At 33.1% G+C, this 25,473-nt stretch overlaps 1 protein-coding gene across 2 annotated transcripts in view; it reads right to left on the minus strand.

Annotated features, from left to right (window-relative positions):
- The window catches only part of LOC118206091 (uncharacterized), a 167,196-nt gene that overhangs the window by 102,619 nt on the left and 39,104 nt on the right, over nt 1-25,473 (minus strand). For both annotated transcript variants that reach the window (XM_085811479.1, XM_085811480.1), the window contains exon 3: nt 6,371-6,419. In XM_085811479.1, coding sequence (XP_085667605.1) covers nt 6,371-6,419 — 49 coding nt within the window. The remainder of the gene's footprint in view (nt 1-6,370; nt 6,420-25,473) is intronic.

Here is a 25,473-nt window from a genome sequence, read left to right on the forward strand (position 1 = left end):
ATAATAACATCAAATGTGGTTTAGGCACTTTATTAAAATTATTTGGAAGAACGATGTGACTCTTTTACTGGTCTTTCACAATGGAAGGGAAAGGAAAATGGGTTGCCATATATTAAGAAGTTCGCAAAGTTAATTATTCTTGGTGCAAACTGAAAAAAAGACGGCAAGATAAATTTGTGAATTTTTCCGTAAATTTCGCATCCCATTTTATAAAATTTAATATTTAGGTATAACTTGAATCGTAGAAACAAAATACAGAGAAAAATTGGCATGTTATTTCAGAAAAAGTCTGATTTTGTGTCAAAATACCCATGTTAGAACAATGCTATATATATTAATCTAATATATATCCTAAGTCGCACTTTTGAGACATGAAAAACGCAATTTGAATTTTATCAATCGGCCCAATAGAATGGGAGATACAGAAATGTCCTTTTTTTCGCAGTGAAGATGTTACACTTAGTTGTACAAGCTAAAAGTCTCAGAATTTCCAAAGCAATCTTCTCTAAACTGCAGCATTACAATCTTTCTCGTGTACATGTTTGCGGGTGTTTTTGAGCTCCACATGCACCACACAAGCATCCGTGAGTCCGGTAAGAAAAGCTGCTATTTGAAATGCTTTCCATTGTCAGCTTCTCATTTGTGGCAGAGTTCTCCATCTCGCAGATGAAGAGAATTCCACAAAGTTGAGTATCTTTCATTGTTTGACTAAAGGGTGCCATTTCTTGCTAACTAGGTTTCTCATTAATTATTTCTATTAATTCCAGTAATGGCTTCAATTCAGGATCTTCTATTTGTGCCATTCTCAATTCTTTGCTGCTCCACAGATTAGTCTCTAATGTTAAGGAGTTTGCATTAACTTGTCTGACACTGTAACTTCAAAGCTATATTTTAATTTGGCTTTTGAACAGTGTCTACTTTTCTGCACAAGGTCTTCTTGAAAGTGCATCAGCATTTCCTACGTGATGTCGAATTTCCGGCCATAGACGTAATGGTGGAAATATTCTGCTGCATTTACAATGGCTAAGAACTCTTTCCTGCTAAAACAGTAATTTATTTCTGGTTTAAACAGACATTTACTAAAACAGGCAATGATGTACTCCTGGCCATCTATTTCTTATGAAAGAACAGCTCCAATTCATTTACTGCTGGGATCTGTATTGGGAATAAAACCATGTTCTCAATGGGGGATAAAGCAACACAGGGAAGCAAGCCAAAGCATCTTTGAGGGTTTTAAATGCTTTTTTGCACACATCAGTCCAAGAAAAATTTTGTTTTGTCTCTGTTAGGTGGCGTAAAGGCTTTGCAATTTGAAAGAAAAATTTGAGAAATCTTCGGTAGTAAGTGCAGAGGTCAAGAAAGCTTCTTAATTGATGAATGTCTTGAAGGTAACACCAGTCACCAACAGTTTTGATTTTTCAGGATCTGTGCATATATAATTAGCAGAGATAATAGGACCAAAATAGCTAACTTCTCAATGAAATCATTTACATTTCAAAGTCTGAGCTTCAAATTAGCTTTCAAGCTTCTGTAGCACTTTTCAAATGTTCTTCAAAAGTGCATCCAACAATAATAATCGTCAAGAGATACAAGGCATGCTTTGTATGAGAGTCCTTTCAGAAGTGTTTCCATTAGATGTTCATATGTTGCAGGAGTGTTCATATGTCACAACAGTGTTTTCAAAAAGCTTTAAATTGCCAGAGTCCTTGACTAGTAATAAATGCAATCTTCTCCCAATCTTGAGGGTCTGTTTCTTTTTGCTAATAGCCTCTCTTTAAAACTACAGTAGAAAACCATCTATTTCCTGTTAGCAAATCTATTGTCAATTCAAGGCAAAGGATTTTTCATAATGTTATTTAGATATCTATAGTTGATACAAAATCTTGTGGATTCATCTTTCTTCCAAACCAAGATAGCAGGTGATGCCCAAGATCTAGACAATGAATGGGTCGATAATGTCACTGTCCTGCATCTCCTTCATAAGCTCCCCAAACTTCCTCTTGTTTTGCTAATGAAAGATGCCAAAAATGTTACTTGATAGGTGAATAATTTCCAGTGTTGATTCGACATGACAAATTCGTGCAGAAAACTTCACTAGGTGATGTTGAGAAGACACCTTTAAATTCTTCTATTAAATGACTTGCAGCTTGAATTTGTTTAATTTAGTGCTTTCAAATAAATGTTTTAGTTCAGGTGGACTCTACATCTGATCAAAAGAACTTTACACAATACTTGTTACAGAAGAACATGAAGCAATTTTCTCTCCTTTCATAAGAGTGTGAGACTTGTCACTTATGTTGGCAATCCTGACATGCACACTCTTCTTTTGAAGTTCAGAAGTACAGCTGCAATTAAGAGTTTTTCTGAACGTGTACTCTCCTTTGGAAAATCAATAATCCCCATACATAACTTACGTGTTTTCACTACATTGCTAATGATGCATTTTATTTTCTTGGAGGCATGGTAATATTATCATGAGCAGTTATCCTATAGCAGCTCATTTCCTTTTCGTCTACTGCAAACAATGGTACTTCATCAGAGGTGTGCAATTCATTATTCTTCCCATCTAAACAAAATCTGTATTTCTTCCAAAAGTTAAGTATAAGGACGCATGGACTAGTTATATCAGTCACAAAGATAACATAGTCATAAAGATGCAAACTTGTGGTATTTCATTCTCTCCATTCATGGTTTGTAGATTCAAGGATGGAGTTTAACTATTAAACTGTATCAGCTCACGGAATAGTCACATTCACTCCAGTAACTACTATCATGCATGATCGAAAACTATTGATTTCTCCTTCCACGCACAATCTTGATCTCCACCATGAACAGAAGATATATGAAAAACATAGTTTCCCTGCTGCTCCATTTTTTTTCGTGTGTCTTTTTTAACTGGATGTGCATGGCATTGTTTTCATAGGTGCCTTTTTCCATTACAGTTCCAACAATTTTTTCCTTCCTTTTAGCATTACTCCATTTCATCTTGGAAACTTCCATGGCCTTCACTCTATCAATCAGTTCAACCATCGCTTTCAACATTTGTCTTCTGCACTGTTAACACTCCTTATAGGATCAATGTCTCTTCTACTGTTCTTCTGAGCCATCTCCACTTAATAGGCACAGAGTTCAAGGCATACAGCACACTTCAAACCAAATTTGTCTACTGCCTGGAGTGCTTGCTGTATTTCAGGATCCCTGATAACATCCACTCAGCACTGGACATTTAATGTGCTTTTTAATTTCCTGCCTGAAATCCAGAACTGCTTGCTGTATTAACTTTTCAGTAACAGTGGCCAGTTCTCAAAGGATCTCTCCTGCTTTCTGCTACCGAATCTAAAGTTGCAGTCAGTGATAATTCTTATGGAATATTTCTCCAAACCACAATTTTAGTGCATTCATTAAGGTGTCAATATCTACACATTAAAGTGTCAATATCCAAACATATTTCAAGTAGTAGCATCTCTAGGATGTCCCCTGCTTCTCCCCATAAACACACTGCCAGATTTAATGCCTCTGTGAGAGGATATCACCAATATGCCTGAGAAATCATTTGAATTGCCTTCTATATACATTCCATGACAACTTCCCGTCATATGGTGAGAGCTTAATTGTCGGATGAGATAACTGGGCCCTAATGTTATTAAAAGCAGGATAAACTGAAACATTTAAAGTACATTGAGTTGGCACATTATTTATGGATGAAAATGGTTCTGCAGTTCTTCATTCTAGTCTTAGAATATTGTTACAAAATGTACAGGTGCGGTAAATTGGCTTCCCCGCAAAGCAGTTTTAGGGTTGTCATAAAATAGCAAGGCAGTGTTGCCATATTTGGCAAAAAATCACCAATTTAGCAACATTTGGCGATATGCCATGGACAGATAGAGAACCTTCTGGAATGAATTCTTACCAGTTTAACCCAAAATGTTCTCGAATACAAGCCGAAAGCTATATAAACCCTGCTGGTCTGCAGTCAGCGAGTGTCTTGCCTAGCAAGCTGATAAAGAGTGTGTGCCTCGTCTAGAGTGCGAGAGAGTTAGTATCGAGTCGGTGTCTTGTCTAGCGAGTCAACCCTGCGGAATCAATTGAGTTGACAGCCGGGCAGCGAGTGCCAAGTGGATCGTCGAGTGCACAGAAAGAGTCTCGTAGTGTATCTTGGTTAGTGCATCGTCGAGAAAGCATGCTGAGCTGCGGGAACAACTGAACCAAAGACTCGGGAGCTGTGCTCTGTGTGTCATCGAGAATTGTAGCGTGGAGAGTCTCGAGAGTACTTGGAGTTCCGAGAACGACCAAGCAGAGTCGGGAGCTGTACTCTAGTGCTTTGCCCTGAAGCTGCCTCCTCCGTGATAGCCTGATAACCTGGAGGCTGTGTCGCTGATCGTGTTTATAGTAGTTCATCGATGACTGTAAAAATGTGTTTTGGAGCTCTGCTGACAATGCTGGCCAATAAAGTGTGTTTCAGTACTTCATCAAGTGTTGTCGTTATTCACACCAATCCACACGAACCCCGTACGAACATGAAGGAAGAAGATAACGTTAATAACTGGTGTCAGAAGTGGGATTTGTGAGTGAATAGCCAGTGACCCGCCTGCAGAGGAAAGCCATGGAGGAAGAAACGAAGTCTTTGATGGACCTTTTAGCCGAATTGAAAGCCGGACAGGAAGAGATGAAAGCTGAAATCAAAGCCGCACTGAAAGAGATGAAAGCTGGACTGGAAGAGAAGAAAGCCTGGCGAGAAGAAATAAATGTCGGCCAAGAAAAGGTGTGAGAGCAACTCCAACTGATGAAAGTGGAGCTTACAGAAGAAACTGGAGCCATAAAAGACGATGTGGATATGAGAGAAGTGGCTTCCGAAGAATCAAAGGATGAAGAAATGAAGAAAGTAGCTAATAAACTGTCTGAGGAAGATCAAGAAATGAAAGATGAAACAACTAACAAGATTAAAGATAAAGAACGAAAACATGAAGAAATAAAAGACGGGAAAGTTGATTTTAATTCTCAATTTCCTGAAGTGGAAGAAAGTGAAAATATGATTGTTAAGTTTGTCGAAACTGACAGTGAAGTTATGAAGTCGCAGTTCACGAATATTGAACTATCTGAAAATGCATGATGCAGAGATGACAGAAGTTGATGTGTAGCTTAAGCAGTGTGCTCCAGAATTGAGGGATTGGTCTGGTTTGTTTTAGTTACGGCAAAGCCTCGAGGGCTATCTGCCTAAGGGGAGGGATACCTTCATGGAGGACTTTCTAAAGGAAACTGGCTCGTATACACGTTACACATGGGGAAAACCACGAAAACGCCCATGCAGCCAGCCCGTACACGGGATTCGAACCTCGAACCGAACTACCAGCGTTCAGCGACCTTTACCGCTCGGCCGTCGGTGGGCTCAGAATTGTGGGAAATTTCACTCATTTCGCAAACTACGTGTATGTCTTATAGTGCAGATTTTTCAGACAAGGAATTGATTCTGAACCTGGATACTTCTGCTTGTAATGGATGGGATTCTATTTGCGACCCTGCTGCAAAAATCGGAATTATTTCCCAGGAAACGGAGGAAAATAAGCATGTACCAATTGCTAAAAATACTGAAGTGAAATGTACGCATGCTGTGAATGAACTACAGAGTGGTGAACAAACTGTCTCAGATCTACCTGTGGATGACAAGTCTGAAAGGACTGAAACTTCAAACTGTGATATGCAAAACAAAAATGGAGTGGAAAAGCATTTGGCCCAGGTATATTTTAATGAAAAGACTGAGACTAAAATTCTTTCTGAACTTTCATTTGTATAATTTAAAATTGTTATGTGTTTAATTTGTGTAACTTGTATACAGCGTAAATATTTGTTTCTTTGGTTACGTTATCTGTATGTTTTATTATCTTTTGTTTGTATCGAACTTGGCTTCTGACCAAGGGTTGTACTGCATGGAACATGCAAGTCCTTGGGAGGGGGCAGTGTTACTAAATGTACAGGTAATATTTATAACAACATAATTTCATAATTGTAGAAATCATTATACAAAATCAATCACTAAGTACACATAGTGGATGAACTTGGCATGCAAAGTAGTGAAGATGCAAACTTAGATCTAATGTGTTATTTTGCATGAACATGCTACTATAAAAGTTCATATTTTTTCTTCAAGAAGAAAATATGAACACTCTAGCTCAATTAGACAAGTGCGTCATGCCTAAGTTTTATATGGAATATTAACATAACTATGCTCCATGTATTTAAAATTGAAAAATTCAATTAGTAAATTCCTTTTTCATTCTTGAACCTGCACAAGTTTCTAAAGTATTACATAACTGGTATATAAGGTTACATAAAAATTAAAAAAAAAAAACAGCTAAGTTCTTGAATGACCTACCTGAACTACTGCTTACAGTGAAACGATAATTTTCAACATCACGTATTACCTAAATTAAAAAACAAATTCAAATGTCATTAGTATAATTAAGCTAACATAATTATACATTAAAAATTACTTATATGAAAATCTATATAAAAACAAACACTGATTTTTCATGAATATATATAAATGCATATGCTGTAGCACTGATTACATTCTAAAATTTTCTTAAAATGTAAATAAGTACAGGAAGAATAGATTACAAGGATTATTCAGGGGTATTTGTTTCCCATAACCGAATTCAGATATATATTTTTATAAAATAAAACCCAGTGAGTTGTTGCATTATGATAATATATATTAAAAGGATCAATGTTTGTTCACAAGTGTATCTGTAAGCATAAAATATTTATCCCCTTTTCATGAAATTGCATAATAAGAGAAACACATTTAAGTATTGTAAGAGTAATACAGTACAAAGTCCGAAATCTGGATGTCCAATATCCAGAACTGGTTTTCCCTTACAGAATAAGGAAATTCAGAATAAAAGGTTAAAAAAAAAGTCTGCCGTAAATGCAATTATTTCATAATAACCAAGATTCTAACGCCTGCCCATCGGAGAAGGCGTTCTCTGTGGTGCCGGGAACACCGGAATTGGAGAGACGATGAATGGGGATGAGTACTCTTTACAGATGAGAGCAGATTCAGTCTGAGTAGCGATTCCAATCGCATACTCGTCTGGAGAGAGCAGGGAAGCCGCAATCATCCCTCGAACATCATTGAATGGGACAGGTATGGAGGTGGCAGTGTTCTCGTTTGGGGAGGCATCATGCTTGGTAGTCGTACAGACCTTCACATCTTCGACGCAGGTTCAGTCACCGGGACCCGTTATTGTAACGAGATTCTTCTTCCATATGTGCGTCTTTTTAGAGACGCTATGGGTCCGCAGTTCCTTTTCATGAACGACAATGCACCATGTCATCGCACAGTAGCTGCCGAACAGCTCTTAGAGAGTAAGGATATTGAACGTATGGATTGGCCGGCACGATCTCCAGATCTCAATCCCATCAAGCATGTATGGGATTTTCTAGGCAGACGCTTGGCAGCTCGTACCTTACCACCAGTAACGATTCCGGAACTTCGATTGGCGCTGCAAGACGAATGGGCAGCAATGCCTCAACAACTCATTGACACCCTCATTCTCAGCATGGGCAGACGCTGTGAAACCTGCCTAGCAGTCAGGGGAGATCATATCCCCTATTAAAGACCGGATGTTTCTTGCTGGACACCCATCACAGGGATGTTTCGGCCTTCAGTCGCATTGCGCTCCGTGCTACTTTTTCAAAAAAGCTTCTTTTTATCCCTCTGATTTCTCTTTTAGTAAGTGTTGCTTACATTACTCATGTCCTTACGTATTGGGGATCTTACGGTATTAAATGTGTTGATTTGCAAAGCTTTTGTAAAAAGTTATATTGAAAAAACCGTCTCGTCCTTAATTTTTGCACACCAATGTAATTACTATATCATTGTAATTACAATACATATTTATGCATATGAATCACCAGATTTTCCTGTTCTGTTCAAAAATTTGTAATGGCATTTTAATTTCGCAATTTTTTCCCTTTCCTTTTTTACAGTGTTCGTACACATTGCACACGGAAATTAAGTACTTTTAAGGACTTTTAAGGACCATTCATGAAAAAATTAAGGACCTATAAGCAAATGGGAACTGAATAAATTCAATTAAAATATTATCTATGCTGAACTTCACCTTTGTAATACCATCCTATAAATAAAATAGATCCATAAGTAGGATGCATTAGTATTAAATATAATTATTGTAAGTTTGAGAATAAAATAAAGTTTATGAAATTTATCATTAAATATTTTACACTAATACTAACTGGACATATTTGAAAGAAGATAAGTGACATTTTATTTAGGTTTTACTAACAGTTAGCTTTGATTTTTTTTTTTTTTTTTTAACGTCTCATTTTGTCACACACTTGCTCACTCTATGAGTTTAGTAAATAGTAAGTAGATTTTATGTCAAGTGGCATAGGTTAACGTGAGAAGTAAAATCACAATCAGCATTATTCAAAACAAAAGACTGGCTGTTGTCGCCGTTCCCACTTGCCTAGGAGAGTCCTGATGATCAGAACAAACCTCAAGGCCTGATGTAAGCACGGTTCGCATTTTCGAAAGTTAGCTGAGATCTGTCTGACGCAGTTAGTGTCATAGCTTCTTGCAGAGTTTCAGGGATTGTAACTCAGTTAATATAGTTTAAGGTCCTATTAATCCACTAAAGCACCAGAGGTGACAAGTTGTTTTGCATTATTTTAAGTCTCACTGGATGCGAAGAATAGGTTTTACATGAATTTTTACATTTTTGTGTTTTATCTTGTGACCACGATAAGGGTTAATGAAAGGCAATAACCCGCTTTAAAATGCAGAGATAATCTTTAAAGGTAACCAGTTAGTTATAAGTAATTAAATTGGGTATTAGATAACCTTAGTCATTATGGATTTACATGGCCACTATTAAATTTTATTTATTTTTTAACAATATTTGTTAAAAAAGCCTTATTAAATCACAAACAATCTAATAAAATTTTACAGTTTAAAGTACATGTAATTTATTGATTCTTAAAAATATTAGGATAATTACACATTAAAAGCTACAAAATATTTATATTTTTTAGCAATACTCAACAAGATATTTATGCGTCTTTTTAATTTGAAGCCTTCCCAGATATTTTGGCTAATTTATATCAATTTCATTCTCTTTAAGCATCTTTTCTAACAGTTAGAACTTTGTATCAATACACACGACAGTGTTCTCACTAGTTTCTAAGTTTTGTATCTCCTAAGCTGTCAACCTCTCCAAAATGTACCTATGAGGGTTTACTTGATCTGGTAAAAGCTAAACAGTCCAAAACCCTCCGGACAGATGTGAAGCAAATTATCGCTACATCTGAAAGCAACTACAAAGATTTAAATAAGCTTCTTATTTAAAAAGAAGAACATAACGCATGTTCTTATGCTAAAAAAATCAATTACAGCTCATGGTGATGTAATTAAACAAGAATCAAATGCAAACTAAAAATATGGACTAGTCATCAAAGATTATACAATTTAATTTCATTTTAAGCCGACTCAGTAACTCTATTGTCATAACAAATTCAAATGTCGGCAGCGGTAATGTAAAGACCAATAATTGCAAATTATCAGGGCTGGCAGAAACTAATGCAGGGAGCAAGTGGAGGTCAGAAACACATTCTTGTCTTACACTCCAAAAACCTCAGTTTAAAAACTTTTTAAGTGATTTGCATTCTGGTGAGAAAATAGAAATGGGAAATTATAGTAAAGGCTGAAATTGTAAACAACTAGGTAATTTACATAATAATATCTGTACATATCTTTGAAGAATAATTTTCCTTTCTCTTAATTATACAGTTTTTTTTTCTTCCACGTTTACTTTTCATTTTGAATTTTTGGATTTAATTAAAGATTTCTGTTATTCTAAAAATACTAAATGCATTTAGAATGTATAGAGAAAGCTGCTAATTTTATAGTAATAGGAACATTCGGAAGAAATATGCAATATATATGGTAAGGTCCAGCTACAGAGCTGGTGTGGCAGAATTTATTCACACATTGAGCAACAAAATCTAGAAATGTCAAAACTTTTAGAATTTAGAACAGGCAATGGAAGCAAAATTTACAAAGGCATAGTTTATGATGCATTAAGACATATTAGATGAATCATTTAAATTGTCATTTTCAATTTCTTTATTAATAAAAAATTTATTTTCTATAATGCCTGTCCATATGATAAGATTAGAAGCATTTTTGATATTTTATGCTTGGGTCTAGTGAATAATAAAGAAAATAGAGGGAAGATAAAAATGTTAGGAAAACGATTCTAGTATCAGAACTAAAACATTCAATTATTATGTTTTTATTGCTCTTCCATATGTTCTCCAAAAAGTAAGAAATTATGTATTAATACCATGGAGACATTTTTCATTTTGCCACATTTTTCTGGAATCTTCCAGAATAGTGGGTCTATAAATCTTGCCTTCAAATCTTTCTAAACTTTCTAAGCTGCAATGTCTAAATCCTAAAGAAAAATTACCCTGCCAATTCAGTAACAGCAAAAAGCCAGAAATATATATTTTTTTAAATCGGATAAAAAATGTGTAAAATTAATTTTATAGAGAAAACTGACGCATATTCTGAGACAATTACATGAGGAAACTCTTACCAGGAAAAAATTAAAAAGAAATTTTTAATTAATTACATAGCTATTTTGCTTTTGCTAAGAACCGTTTCGTAAATTGTGCTTTATAGCATTATACCTTGCTTATTTTTCAGATTCAAAATATTGTATAAAAAGTGGCCAAAATGAAACTTTATAATACGACATCAAAAATAAAAATGCTTTATTTTAATGTTATTTCTTAAATGTAATTACAATATATTACCATTATTTAAATGAAACTTATCAATGTTACAATGTTTTAAAAAAATCGTCGAAAAATTCCCAGATCTCAGAATTAAAAATTTTCTATAGAAACTTATCTTAAAATCGCCAAATGTTGATAAGTCGCCAAATTTAGAGCAATTTAATAAAAGAATTCACATCCCCAAAAGTGAAAAGTTGTTTAAGAGCTCTTCACTAGAAAAAATGAAATAATTTCAAATGCTTTATGTTTCACACTTGCTCAGAAACTCTATCCCACCCTTTATATTAGAAATAGGAACAAATTATAACCATGAACGCATTCACCCATTCAAAAGATAACGATATTTGTCAGAGAACTGCTAAAAATATTCCTCCAAAACGCTAATTCACACTCAAAATGGCAGTCGTAAAAACAGTCAGAAATTTCAGATGATTAAAAATTAAGGACCTTCTGACAATTTTGGCCGAAATTAAGGACTTTTAAGAACCAAAAATTGATTCCAAAAAACTTAAGGACTATTAAGGACTCTTAAGGACCGTACGAACCCCGTTTTAACATTATTGTTGAAATTTACATTCCTCCCAACGGAGAGAAAGGGCGTGTGCAGCAGTTGACTGTGTATTCTCTCGGTTCTGTTGGTGCTGAAGATTGATGCTGATACAGTGCTGGAGATGGTCCTTCCTGCTATGCCTGAGGTGTTTGTCGTCATGGCGAGTAGCTGCGATTCTCTCGAGCGTGGTGCAACAATGTGATATATAGAGTCCTAGCATAGAACAGTGCACTGGAATACTACATTCTAATAGGAATCTAGACAAGTATTCCAAATAATTTTTTTACATCGCCAAGTACCTACCTGTCTTAATGAACTGTTAAGCAGGCTCAAATCATGTTGTACCAGTCAAGTACATTCGTATGTTATCCATCATATGATTTCAATAATGTGTCATAGTTACGGTTCTACACATACTACTGCATTTAACTCTCAAGGTCTTGGAACACACGTGATGAATATGGTAACAGATTTTTGTTCTTTTTCTGGCGATTCCAATCCACCCCATTAATCCTTTCACTAACAAAGTGGCTAAAGAATATCAGACAGATGCTCTTGATTCCATTCCTTTCTGTTGCTAGCTCACATTCCTTTCTGTTGCTACACATTAGCAGGCTTGCCTGAAAATTTATGGCCGTACCTTACTGTAAGCTAAACTTTTAATTCATTCTGGGAAGTTTCTTAGTTTATAGACTTATAAGTATTGTACTATCTGTGCAAGTGAATATGTCAAACGAAGGAGAAAAATAAAGAAAGCAAATCGACATGGCATTGGAAAGGAAACTTAATGCAGAGGTCTTCAAACTTGGTCGACTCACAGAACTAAAAGGTTTGTATATGGAACATCATTCCACCCTCAGAAAAATAAATCTTAAAATAATATTTAAAGTAAATTAATATATTATAAGCACTTTATGCAAGACAATTAAAGGAAAACACAGCATTTTTATTAAACAATTTTAACATACAATTAATGTAATTTATTCATTAATAGCAGTAACTCGTGCTCCAGATGTCCCCTACCCTTACATTATATTCAGTGACAAAGGTGTGCTTGCATATTTTTTTTTTTTTTTCACAAACTATCGAATCTAGCTTGATTGATGTTATCTGCAGTTGCACTTCATATTCTGCTTTTATTTTGTTTCTATATTTTCTTTTTGTGGCGATATACAGTTGAAAAAGACTTTTCACTGAAATGCATTGTTCCAAATGGCATTAAAATGTTTATAGCTGTGTGAGAAACTTTTAAGTATTCTACATGAATCTACAACCAAAAATTTAGGAGCTGCCTTTTCTCAAACTTGGATTTTAACTTCAAATCTGTTGATATGTCTATAAATTGTTCCTTTCTTTCACTGGCAGGTCTTCTGATTTAATGTAGTAGTCAAACAAATATTTTACCAAGTTATACTCAGTTTTTTTCTGCTGGGAAATATTCTTTTATTATTTTTTTCAACTAAAAAGAGTGCTCTCCATCGTACCATTTTTGTCTAAATTCAATTAGTTTTCTATTGAAAACTTAAGTTTTGCAAAGCACTGCAAGTCATACTCTTTGACATTTGATGATTATGCTTCATTTAAAAAATAATCAGTAACTAAATATATCCTTATATTTTGTAGTTAATAAGCATTAGTGAATTAGTATGAATGTGTTGTAATTTTTGTTTAAAATATTTATTTTCATTTGTGAAACTCTGGGCTTTGACTCGTGGAACCCCAAAGTTCCGTATAACACAGTTTAAAGACCAATGCCTTAAGATATATGAATACTTTCGTAGTACTTTTGTTTTCAAAAACACAGTATAAGTATAAAATAAACATTTTTGCATTTATTTTTTACTATTAAACAAAGATTAATTAATATTAATAACAAACAATTATTTACAAAGATTAATTATGGAATATCACGATTTAATATATACTATTATTAACCCTTTCAGGACAGGTGTCCCATATACGCATTCCCTAAGAACAACTCTTACAGCCGGGCGTCCCATCCACACATCGCTAGAGATTGCATTCAGAGGACGGGTGATGTGTACACGCATTTTAAGCTGGAATGTTTTTCTGAAGGCCATTAGATGGCATCCTATGTCCATTACTTTTCAAAAAAGGAACACAATTTTAGGTTCCTGGTCTTGAGTTTGATATATTATACTTGACTTTGGTATTTTACTCATCAGCTCTTGCGAGGAGGGGGAGGGAAAGCGTAAACAGAGGTGAGCTCTTTAAATCGCTATGTGCTAATGAAAACATTCAAAACATTCGCGTGTCTGATTTATATCCAATTCCCTTTTTTATTCTATTTTTTCCTTTACTATGTACAGTCTTTTAGGGTTAGTATGTGAAGTACTGTTATGCTTTGCATTGCCTTCAGATATATTTCGGTTTCTTCTCTTTTTATTTCGGAAAGCCTCACCTCCAGTCTATCATGGTGAGATGGCACTATTTATCACAAGAAGAATACCCTCGTATGGTCAATGAACCATTTATTAACGCAGATGAGAGTGATGATTCATTTTCTAAAGAGTTAGATAGTGATACTTTTTTTAAGAGTTAGTAAGTGATACTTCTCCGTGCTTCGAGATTTACCACACTCAGTTTTCAATTTAAATTTTGTTACTTCTTACTGTAAATAGTCTTTATTGCGTTGTTTTATTAATTTTAAACTTTATTGGGGGATATTTATCAATTAAAACTTTGGAATAATTTGAATAGTGCTTCTGAAAATTATTTTACAAGGTAAGCAATTTTTTAAGTATATTTTCATGTAAAATAAAGAAAAAAATGTTATTAAGTGCTAATTTTAACATATATAAGAGCTCAAGTAATAATCTAACATGATACCAAAAATTACAATGCTAAAAAGCAAAAAAAAAAAAAAAAAAAAAAATTCCCCCCCCTTCCCCGATTTTTTTATAAAATTAGGCTTGGCGATGCAAAACCTCCATCCTGTACGATGATTGCCTTCGATTCCCTTCCGTCCAGCACGAGCGTCTTAAACAAAGGTGTGCCGTTGCGAAAAGGTTAAATTGCAAAAGTACTAAACATATGTGAAATTTTAAGCAAATTTTTTTAAAAAATTGAAACATCCTACATGGAAAACTATTGCAGTTACATAAAATAAGGTCATACAATAATAAATTACATGCTTTTATACAGAAAATGGTGTACAATTTTAAAGACATTAAAAAATAAAAAATGTTCTGCTTATCAAATTTTTTATGAGATTTTCAATAAATCTGTGGTATCATTATTTTAATAACATGCCATAATTTCAAAAATATTTACAATATAACTATTACAGTTCTTTATTCTCTAAGTAACTATGTATAGATTACATACACAATGTTTCATTAAAATAATTTATCTTACATTAAGTGAGTAAGCTTTGTGAAGAGAGTTTATGAAAAATGCATTCAAAGTTTAAAATTTTATATTTGTATTATTAAATCTTCACCCAGCTATCAAAAACTCTCCAAATCTATATGTTACACCTTCCTTTTGCTCAATTTTATCAGTTTTGCTTGGACAAAGAGAAAAACATTAATAAAACTATCAAGGATTTTTAAGTGTTGAACAAAATATTAAGAGCACTGAATAACCCATTTCTTATCTGAAACTTGATATTTTTGGATAATCATCGCTTTTTCAGTCCACATTCGGTCAAGTTTGTGGGATTCTACCACACATGAATTTTGTATAGATGGGGTTGAAATTTCATATGCAACATTCTTCATACGCTACAATCAGATATTCCAAATTTCTAGTACCTATCAATGCACAAAATTTTTAAAAGTCCTTAAAAGTGAAGATTTCTTCTAGTCTTGTAACATTCTCTGGTGAGTATACACATTTTTCACTTCCACTTCCCTTTCCTTCAAATTTTACCTGTTGATTCAGAATTATTTTTCCATACTTTGATTGTATGAGAAGAAATTGAATCCTTATATGTAATTAAAAAAAAAAACACACACAAAATACCTGTTGCACAACCATGTAACTGTTATTGTTTTTGTACAACAGCTTCAAAGGAAAGGATACTCAGCATGCCTAGGCGTTGTACGGACTGTATAGCATCGTCTGGGAGACATACAATGTATTAACAATCATACCAACCATGTAATATTGTTTTTTTGTAAATAGGTGTTTTATTTTTTTTTTTTTTTTGTAATTTGCTCCAGGGAGAAAAAATCGCTAATTTTTTAAGAATATCAAACATATAGCATCTTTTTTTTTATCTTTACCTTTTGTTTAATAAATAAGCTTAACAAATAAGTCAAATTTGTTTTGCTTCTAACTCTTCCTTTGCCTGATTTTGCATTATCCTTAATTTATGGACATGAGTGTATTATTATTGTCATATACCAATGATACATAATACATCACCTGCAATATCTTTCTACATTTCTTCTGTACTATAAATGCATTTCAGTTAATGTATAATTATTAAAGATTTAACAGTAAAAATTATGGATATTTGAATATTTTTAGGAAATTCTTCGCAAGTTTACTATGAAATCATAAACAGGTAGAAACAAATTTTATTGATATGTATCCAAAGAGCTTTGAAAATGATTGTGTAATACGAAATGGAAATTTTAAAATTAATCTAAATTTAAATACCCACTGTAGAAAAATATGACGATTCCCTTACAAGTTTCAAGGTCCCAGAAATGTTTAATAATTTAGAGTTAAGCTTATTGATACTAACGTATATTTGAAGATGAGTACTCACACTCTGTCGTATGGATTCTAAAAGTAGTACACATAAATATTTGTTTAGAAAACAACATTCTTCATAATTAGTAAAAATAAAATTGTATGAAACAAGTTTTGCGTACTTTCGCAATAATAAAAATTAAATAAAATTGTATGAAACAAGTTTTGCATACTTTTTATTGGATTCTAAAAGTAGTACACATAAATATTTGTTTAGAAAACAACATTCTTCAGTAAAAATAAAATTGTATGAAACAAGTTTTGCATACTTTTTATTGGATTCTAAAAGTAGTACACATAAATATTTGTTTAGAAAACAACATTCTTCAGTAAAAATAAAATTGTATGAAACAAGTTTTGCGTACTTTGTAGAGAAATGCGCAAAACTTCATTTATGAAAATAGGTTTGTTGTACCACAGGTGGATCAGAAAGCAAAAATCAGTTAGGAAAAGCATTTATTTTAGGAGCATTAATATTTATGATTATTGTTATGTTTTATTTTATCTTAGAAAGCTATTTATGTCTCAGAAATTAATGACCTCAGATTTCCGGTCTTTACATTGCTTATAAATTAAGGAGTATCAATTTTTTTTATCTTAATCATTAATTTATTAATGACAAAAATATAAAAAATAAATATAATGTATGGGAACATATATTAACGGAAGCTATTTATGTCTTAGAAAAGTTATGCAGTGATGCCGAAATGAAAGAGAATAATGTACAAAGGGATTTTACGAGTGAAAATCGCATCATTTAATATTAAAACATGTTAATTAAATTTTTTAATTTGCAAAAATTGTTGAAAAATTACAATAACGGGGAAGCATTCTTTTTCTGAAATATTCCATTGGTTTGTGTAGTGAAAATAGCAATGTAATTTGCATTCTTTCAGATGTTGAAATGCAACTTAAAACTATTAGAGCAACACTGCCTTTAATATGAAAATATGTTTAATATTTTCAGTAATTAATTTATCGAAATTTACGAAGTCGTATATACTTTTAGTTGTGTGATGCCATTTTTACTTTCAATATTATACTATTATTGATGATTTCACATATTGAATGCTGTGGAAAGTAAATTAAAAGCAAAAGTAAAGTAAATTGTAAAATTTCATTTCAAATAACGATTAGAAAGTACTCCATGAAGGCGTTCTTTCCCTTAGGCAAATAGTCCTCGAGTGCTTTATAATAAATCAATTCAATTCCATTTAAATAGCGTACAAATTATTGCACATTACTCAATTATACGCTTAAATGTTTCACGTTGTTAAAAATAATTGTAATTTATTATATTTTTTTCAAACGAAGAGAGATTAATATATTGCTTTCAAAACAATTTAATGTCTTCAGAATTATATTTGTTACAGAGAAGTGTGAATTTTTGGTAGATGTGTAATTTACAGGTTAAGAAACACTATAGCTCTTCTCTTTTCTAAAGCAAATCGAGTAAATCCTCAAACAAGTTCTGTGTTTTCAGATTTAATTCTCGATAAGGGATTTTAAAGAATTCCTAACCTGCATTTTATCCGCAAATGTGATAATATTTTGAAAACTTTGATATAATAAATTGGATAAATATTTATTTACTCATTATTTCAAGTAAAAATATTCATCCATTCCATTTTCCTACCCCCATGAGTGAAAAAGTAATGAATTTCAATAAATTTAATGAAAAAAATTTCATTAAATTTACGCCGGAAATTAATTGAAATATTTGGTCCCTTGATGTTTAAGTATCTGTGTGTTCGTAGCCTGTCGTAAAACTCCCCCCTTTTTTCGGACCTTGAATTCATTCAAAGATCCCTAAGCCGAACGGGAAATCTCTCCTTTCCAAATGTGGTGCCATAAATTCTTTCCATTTCCTGGACTAGAACCGCATTTCGACATGGGGGTGGGGCAAAGTCCTTTCATGACACAACTGCTCAACTTATGTCAATGATTTTGTGTCCTTAAGAAAGAAAAGCATGTATTCTTGAGTTAGCAATTAATACTTACGAATGATTCCTCACCCCTCCAGCTTATTAGCGTAAAAAAGAGAGAAAAAAATCGATCTGCCTTTAACTTTGCCGTTTTGTAATTTCAATTGTGCTTCTAAATACAAAATGTTTCTGTCTCTTACCTTGCCCCTTGGTGCGACTGCACAGGTTGCAAGTACCATCGTTTTTTACATTGTAAGAACTATACATTCAAACATGCAGATTCTTCCTTATTTAATTTCTTTAAAAATAATACAGGGTGAGGTTATTTGGTGGCAACAATTTGAAACGTTATACGCAGTTTATAGCGAACCAACGAAATACATGTTATATTAAATTCTAAGAATCACTCACATTAATAAATTCAATTTCAAATTGAATATTAGGACTGACTTTTGGACTTGCGTTTGATGGAAAAGCTAGTAAGAGATTCAATTTATGAACAAAATTAAACGCTACCGGAATGACTTATTATGAAAATTACGAACTGCAAATAATATACCACGATTTCTCTCTTGCAAAGTTCATTCCAAAGTACCAGAATCCTGTTTAGTGACTTCTTTGATCTATACTTAGAAAATATGTCTACTGATTATTCGATCATAATGCGAATTATAAATAAACAAATTAATATATAAAATAAGTACTTTATAATAAATAGTTACAATTAATTTCCACTTCCATTGCTTTTTGATTTGGGATTGCAAAAGGAGAAACCTTTCCTTTAGGGGGTCGTCTTTAATAATTTTCAGGTTTGAGACTAATCAATAGAATGAAACTTTTCCTATTTTCTGCTCACTGCTATCCCTAAACTGGGGTAGGTCATGAAGTTATTATTTCATAGTCGAATGCTGGAATTTTAACTTTTGCAAACACTTGAATTTAGCTGTTTCAGGTGCTTCCAAGGGCCTTCTATTTGCGTCATACAAAGAATTGTGTTACCGCACCATATAGGTAGGGGGCCCTTAAAAACTTAAAAGAAAACGAATTCTATTATCTACATATACTTAAAGATTCTAAAGTTAAAAGTAAATTGAAGTCAAATCAAGGCTATTCTCAACTATATTAATATTAACAATCGTGTAAAAGGGGTTTAACACAAAATCAAAATATATCAAAATTAAAATAAGAATTCATAGTAGTACAAATTCTAAAAATAAAAATGAAAAGCAAAAGGGGAAAAAAATACAAGATAAAAATATAAAAATAATAATTAATCTTCTTTTATTGAAATTCTAATTCCGAACTCATCAAGGGAAAATGAATTAAACCTTCTATATATATATGTAATGGAATCCATCTTTTAAGTTTAAACATGTAAATGTAGTTCAGCAGGATATTTAAGGGCCCCCTAAGCCTTCGGGCCCCTATGCGACAGCATTCCTTGCATACCCTTATTTACGCCACTGGTCGAACTCTGGAACTCTTAACAGCTTTCAATGTCCGTCATGGCTGTGGTTAAGGCATACAAATGAAGGCAACAAAACAATTTCAAAAAATCACCAGTCTATTTTCACACGTATTGAATTACTTGAGTAGACACTTATTCAGTCATAAACATAATATATATGATAAAATTTCTATGTACATTGGTTTCTAATAAGAAATGACATAATTAGTTAAGCAAAGGTAAAGCGACGCTATGTAAACAGAGCAGCAGTGAGGGAAGGGAAGAATGATGTAATTTATTGTGCCAAAAGTACTTATACCAAGTCTGAAGTATAAGTAGAGCTAATCTTTGATTGGTTAATTTGATGTTATACAACATACAATAGGGATGCACAACCTTTTTAGCAGAAGGGCCACTAACAGAAACGACTTGGTTGTTGAGTGCCAATAGAATATGTAAGAAAAAATTTGGGGGGGGGTCTCAATCTAATAAGTCATTTAATTTGCAATTCAGACATGTACCATATCAAATTTAAATTGATTTGGAGACTATTATGTAAGCAAAAAGGGATGGAGTTTCCCTTGCATGTGCTACTGGGGCCAAAACACCCAGTTCAACTTGAAAAAAATACAGCTTATGCTCATGCATGATAATTTAATACTTGTATATAAATATTTTAATAAAAATGTGTACACATTAGCCATAGTTAAATACATTAGTTTGAAGTTTGAGTCTAAATTTTATCAACAATTTTTTATATGTTTGGTTAAAAGTTAGTTGCAGATATTCTTACGATAGATTGCACGTGCTGATCTGTCAGTTTATTTCTTAATTTTGACTTCTTTAGATTCATAAGAGAAAATGTTTGTTCACATATATAAGTACTACCAAACATGCTAGCACATCTGCTTGCATTATTTTTTAAGCACAAAAATTCGGCAGGTAGAGTTCTATAAAAGTCCAGAATATCTAAATCACAGAATCTGGATTTGCATAAGTCAGAATTTTGTAAATCGATAAGTTCTATTTGAAAATCTTCTGCAGCTTCTTTCACAACAGAAAATGGATCCCTGAATAGTTTAAATTTACCCTTATGCAACTCAAAGTCTGCAAATAGCTTTTCAAAAGAAATAATAAATAATCTTTATTTGATTTGAATAATCCAGTTGTTCATCAGGAAAATTTTCTTCGAGTTTCTTCAGGTAAGGAAAATTGACAGAATTTTGACAGCCAAGCTGCTTTAACTTGAAAGCAGATACAGTCAAATACCGAAATTCCGCCGACCTGAAATCCTCCAATTCCTGAAATTCACATTGCCTCTCAAAATATAAACATTCAGTTTATTGGTTCCAGAAATCCCAACATTGAGTATGAAATTTCAAAGAAAAAATACTTACCGAATAATGACATCATATTACCGAATAATAATGAGTCATAACAGAAATACCAAATTATTGACATTATGATAAAAGTTCTTCCCCTCTAATCTGCATCTAGGTGCAGACGATTCACTCTTCTTTAAAGTTCACGATTCATGCTGTTGTATTTTCTGAGCTTTGTTATTTCATGAGATTATTTAGTGCTGCCTTTTTTTTAATCCGCATATTTTGTGGATAAATTAAGAATATTTTTAATTTCAGTCCTTTTTAATGCAATAACAGATAAGAAACGCACTCATAATTTTACTGCTTGCAACGTTGAAAAACGTAAACACGTTGCATTGATGGTTATGCAAAAAGTACAAATTCTGCAAAGATGGAGACAGGTGCTACTCCTCAGTTTATAGCACAATCGTATGAAATTGTGACACAATTGTGTATGATATACGGAAAAATAAAGAAAAGCTGTTGAAATTTTAGATTCTAACACTGGAATTTTTAGATTCTAACACTGGAATCCGAAGCTAGAAATCTTTGCATAAGGCGAAATCGGCAAACCTTGATACTGTGTATATATATAATACAATTAATAATATAATCAATTTATATATGTAATAATAATTTAATACATATAATAAGTTATTGCAATAACGTATATAATAATTTAATTAAATGCATCTAATACGCCTTATTTATTTTGCACTTTTAGTCTGAAAATTATGATTTATCTTTTCGGTTCTGAAATCCGTAAAATCGACAAACCGCTGGTCCCAAGCTTTGCAAATTTCTGGACTTCTACTGTATTTCATTCGCCAGGTGATTGATGAATTGGTTTTCCCCATCAATTTTTTGTTTAGGTCATTCAGATGGGCTGTCACATCCACTAAAAATGCCAAGTCACACTTGAAAGATGGTTCCTTTAAAATCCTAGTTTGCTTGCCCTTTCCTTCAATGAATGGTATTATTTCATCAATCAAATCAGCAAACCTTTTCAAAGCCTCTCCATGGCTCAACCATCTAACTCCAGAGTAATACACAAGATCACTACGTGGTGCATCTGGGTGTTCTAGGATTTCCTTAAATTGCCTGTGGTTTAAACCATGTGAGCGAATAAAACTGATTGTATTGCTCACTAAAGTGATTTCATTCGGTGGTCAAATCTTAGTTTTTTCGCACACAGCTGTTCTTGGTGTATGATACAATGATACCCAAGCAAATCTTTTCCTCTATCATCCAAATGGTTTCCCAGGAGAATGACCATGCCATTCTGAATTCCAATCATGGCTGGAGCTCCATCGGTAGTGATACTAACAAGTTTGTTAATATCAAAATTATGTGCGGAACACAAATTTAAAACTCAGGATAAAATATCAGTTCCAGTTGTTCACCCCTTCATTAAAATCATTCCGACAAGTTTTTCAGTTACCTCAAAATTTTCAGAAATTCCTCTGACAAACAAATGAAACCGAGCTGTTGAAGTAATATCTGTTGACTCATCCAGCTGCTAGAGAAAAGTACTGAAAATTTGGCAGCAGCATTCTGTAATTGTTCAGTAACATCATCAGATAAATTTTCAAATCTTCGTTGAATTGCCATTCTGCTGAGACTCACATTTTTATATTTCTGTGTAACTTCAGGGCATACATTCTCGGATGCCAACAATATACAATCGCCTCCAAAATCGCCATCAGTAAATGGGCAGCCACTTCTAGCAATTAAGGTTGCAATTCCCAAACTAACTTCAACACAGTTATCTAACTGTGAAGATATCTTTGTAAATACATTCCTTTGAGCAACGAGAGAATGGCAAAGATATTCGATTTTACAGGGTTCGTACACATTTCTGTACACGGAAATTAAGTACTTTTAAGGACCATTAATGAAAAAAAATTAAGGACCTATGAGCAAATGGGAACTGAATAAATTCAATTAAAAATATTTTTCTATGCCTAAATTTCACTTTTGTAATACCATACTAAAAATAAAATAGATCCCTAAGTAGTATACATTATTACTAAACATGAATTAATGAATATAAGTATTAATAAGTTTGAGAATAAAATAAACTTCATGCAGTTTACCAAGTAATATCTTGGTAAACTAGTAGCATTAAATATTTTACACTTATAATGGGTTGGACATATTTGAAAGAAGATATGCGACATTTACGTTTTACTAATAGTTAGCTTTATGTTGATGTTTTTTTATGTCTCATTTTGTCACATACTTGGTCAGCCTAGAGCAAAGGTTCTCAACCGGTGGTACGCAAGAAAAAAAAAACAGATGGTATACAAAGAAGCAAAGTATTTTTAACTATTTATTTCAAAAATTAAAGCACCAACATCCTGATTGAGTTTTTTCTCTAACAGTCGTAAATTTATGCGACCTGAGCTTTGTTCAAGAGTGGTGGTAGTAGCAGTAATTTGTAGTGGTGGTAGTAGCAGTACTTTGTAGTGGTGGTACTAAAGGTTTTCAATATTTGTTTAGATGGTACACGTTAGTCAAAAGCTTGAGAACCGCTGGTCTAGAGTTTTAGTAAATAGCAGGTAGATTTTATGTCAAACGGCATAGGTTAAAATGAGAAGCATGATCATAATCAACATCATTCATAACCAAAAGATTGAATGTTATCACTGCTGCTGCTTGTCTAGAGAGAGACCTGCTGATTAGAACAAACCTGAAAGGCCTCATGTAGGCACGATTGGCAAGTGTTGAAAGTTAGTCAGGCTCTGTTTGATGCAGTTAATGTCATAGCTTTGTGTAGAGTTCCAGGGGTTGTAACCCAGTTCATAAACCTGAAAGGCCTGATGTAGGCACAGTTGGCAAGTGTTGAAAGTTAGTCAGGCTCTGTTTGATGCAGTTAGTGTCATAGCTTTGTGTTCCAGGGATTGTAACCCAGTTTATATACTTTCAGGTTCCAATAAGCCATTAAAGCACCAGGGGTGATAAGTTGTTTCGTATTATTTCAAGTCTCACTAGATGCAACGAATAAGTTTTACTTGAATTTCTACATTTTTGTGTTTTATCTTGTGAGCACAGTGAGTATTAATGAAGGGCAATAACTCGCTTTAATATGTAGAGATGTAAGCAGTAGTTATAAATAATTAAATTAGGTAAATAGGTAACCTTAGTCATTATGGATTTACATGGCCACTATTAAATTTTATTTTTTAACAGTCTATTAAAATCAAAATCTACAAAATTTCACAGTTTAAAATACATGTAATTTATGACACTGATTCTTAAAGGATATTAGAATAATTACACATTAAAAGCTACAAAACATTTATGTTTTTAACAACACTCAACAAAATATTTATCCGTCATTTTAATGTGAAGCCTTCCCAAACATTTTGGCTAGTTTATACCGATTTCCTTCTCTTTAAGCATCTTTTTAACAATAATTAAAGATTTGTCTCAATATGCAAACCAATGCTCTCGCTAGTTTCTGCGTGCTTTATCTCCTAACTTGTCAATCTCTCCACAATGTACCTAAAAGGGTTTACTTGATCTGGTAAAAGTTAAATAGTCCAAAACCCCTAATACATGTGAAGCAAATTATCACTTTGTCTGAAAGTAACTACAATATCAGACAAAAGTTTAAATAAGCCTCTTATTTAAAAAGAAATTGAGAACAAACATTAAGGCATGTTCTGAAGCTAACAAAGTGAATTACATCTCACGGTGACGTAATTAAACAAGAACAGTCAAATTCAAACTAAAAATGTACACTAGTGGTCAAAAATTATACAACTTAATTTTAATTTAATCTGGCTCAGTAACTCTATCATATGAGGAAACAGAAATGGAAAATTATAGTAAAGGCTGAAATCATAAACAATTGGGTAATTTACATAATACAGTCAAAAGTCGTTAATTTGGACACCCATAATCCGGACCTCAAAGCTACAAACTTTCTGCGCATGCGTCGCGTTCACGCATGCGCACAGGCGTTTACGAGAGCGCATAAGACCCTTACAGCTGTGAATATGTTTGTGCGCATGCGCGTTTAATGTGTAACGGAGTTATACACTAAGCTAAAGTTATCTAATTCAGTTAATGTTGCAGATTGCGTTGTTCCTTAATCTTCGAATTGGATCCGGCTTATTATTTTTTGCAGACTGTTAGAGCAATTTTATAAAAGTAAGCTTGAACTTTCGATTATGTCAAATAGAATTTCCAATACATATTTACTACAAAGCGAAAGTATGTTTTGAAATCCGAAATCTGTTTATCAATTTCACAGCAGAGGGGGGGCAGAAACGTCATTATTAGATTATGATAGATTAGAAAGATTATGTCAAATAGAATTTCCGATATATATTTACTAATATGTAATTTGTATCTACAAAGCGAAAGTATGTTTTGAAATCCAAATCTGTTTATCAATTTCACGCTGCAGATTGGAAGTTGATCTGTCAGCACTATCCTTATCTTCAGAGCAGATGTTTTTATTTTATTTGGTTTATAATTCCGTACTAAGTGTAGTATTTCATCTCTACTAAGTGTAGTATTTCATCTCGATATACTCAGTCTTTGATATGATTTAAATCAAGTTCGTCATTATAATTCACTTCAGATAGTGAAGAAAGTGACCCAGAGGTTATTGAAAACGAAAACATTTCG

This window comes from Stegodyphus dumicola, chromosome 2 (assembly GCF_044657685.1).
Source record: "Stegodyphus dumicola isolate Sdum_Otavi_A_Nest chromosome 2, ASM4465768v1".
Classification (NCBI taxonomy): domain Eukaryota; kingdom Metazoa; phylum Arthropoda; class Arachnida; order Araneae; family Eresidae; genus Stegodyphus; species Stegodyphus dumicola.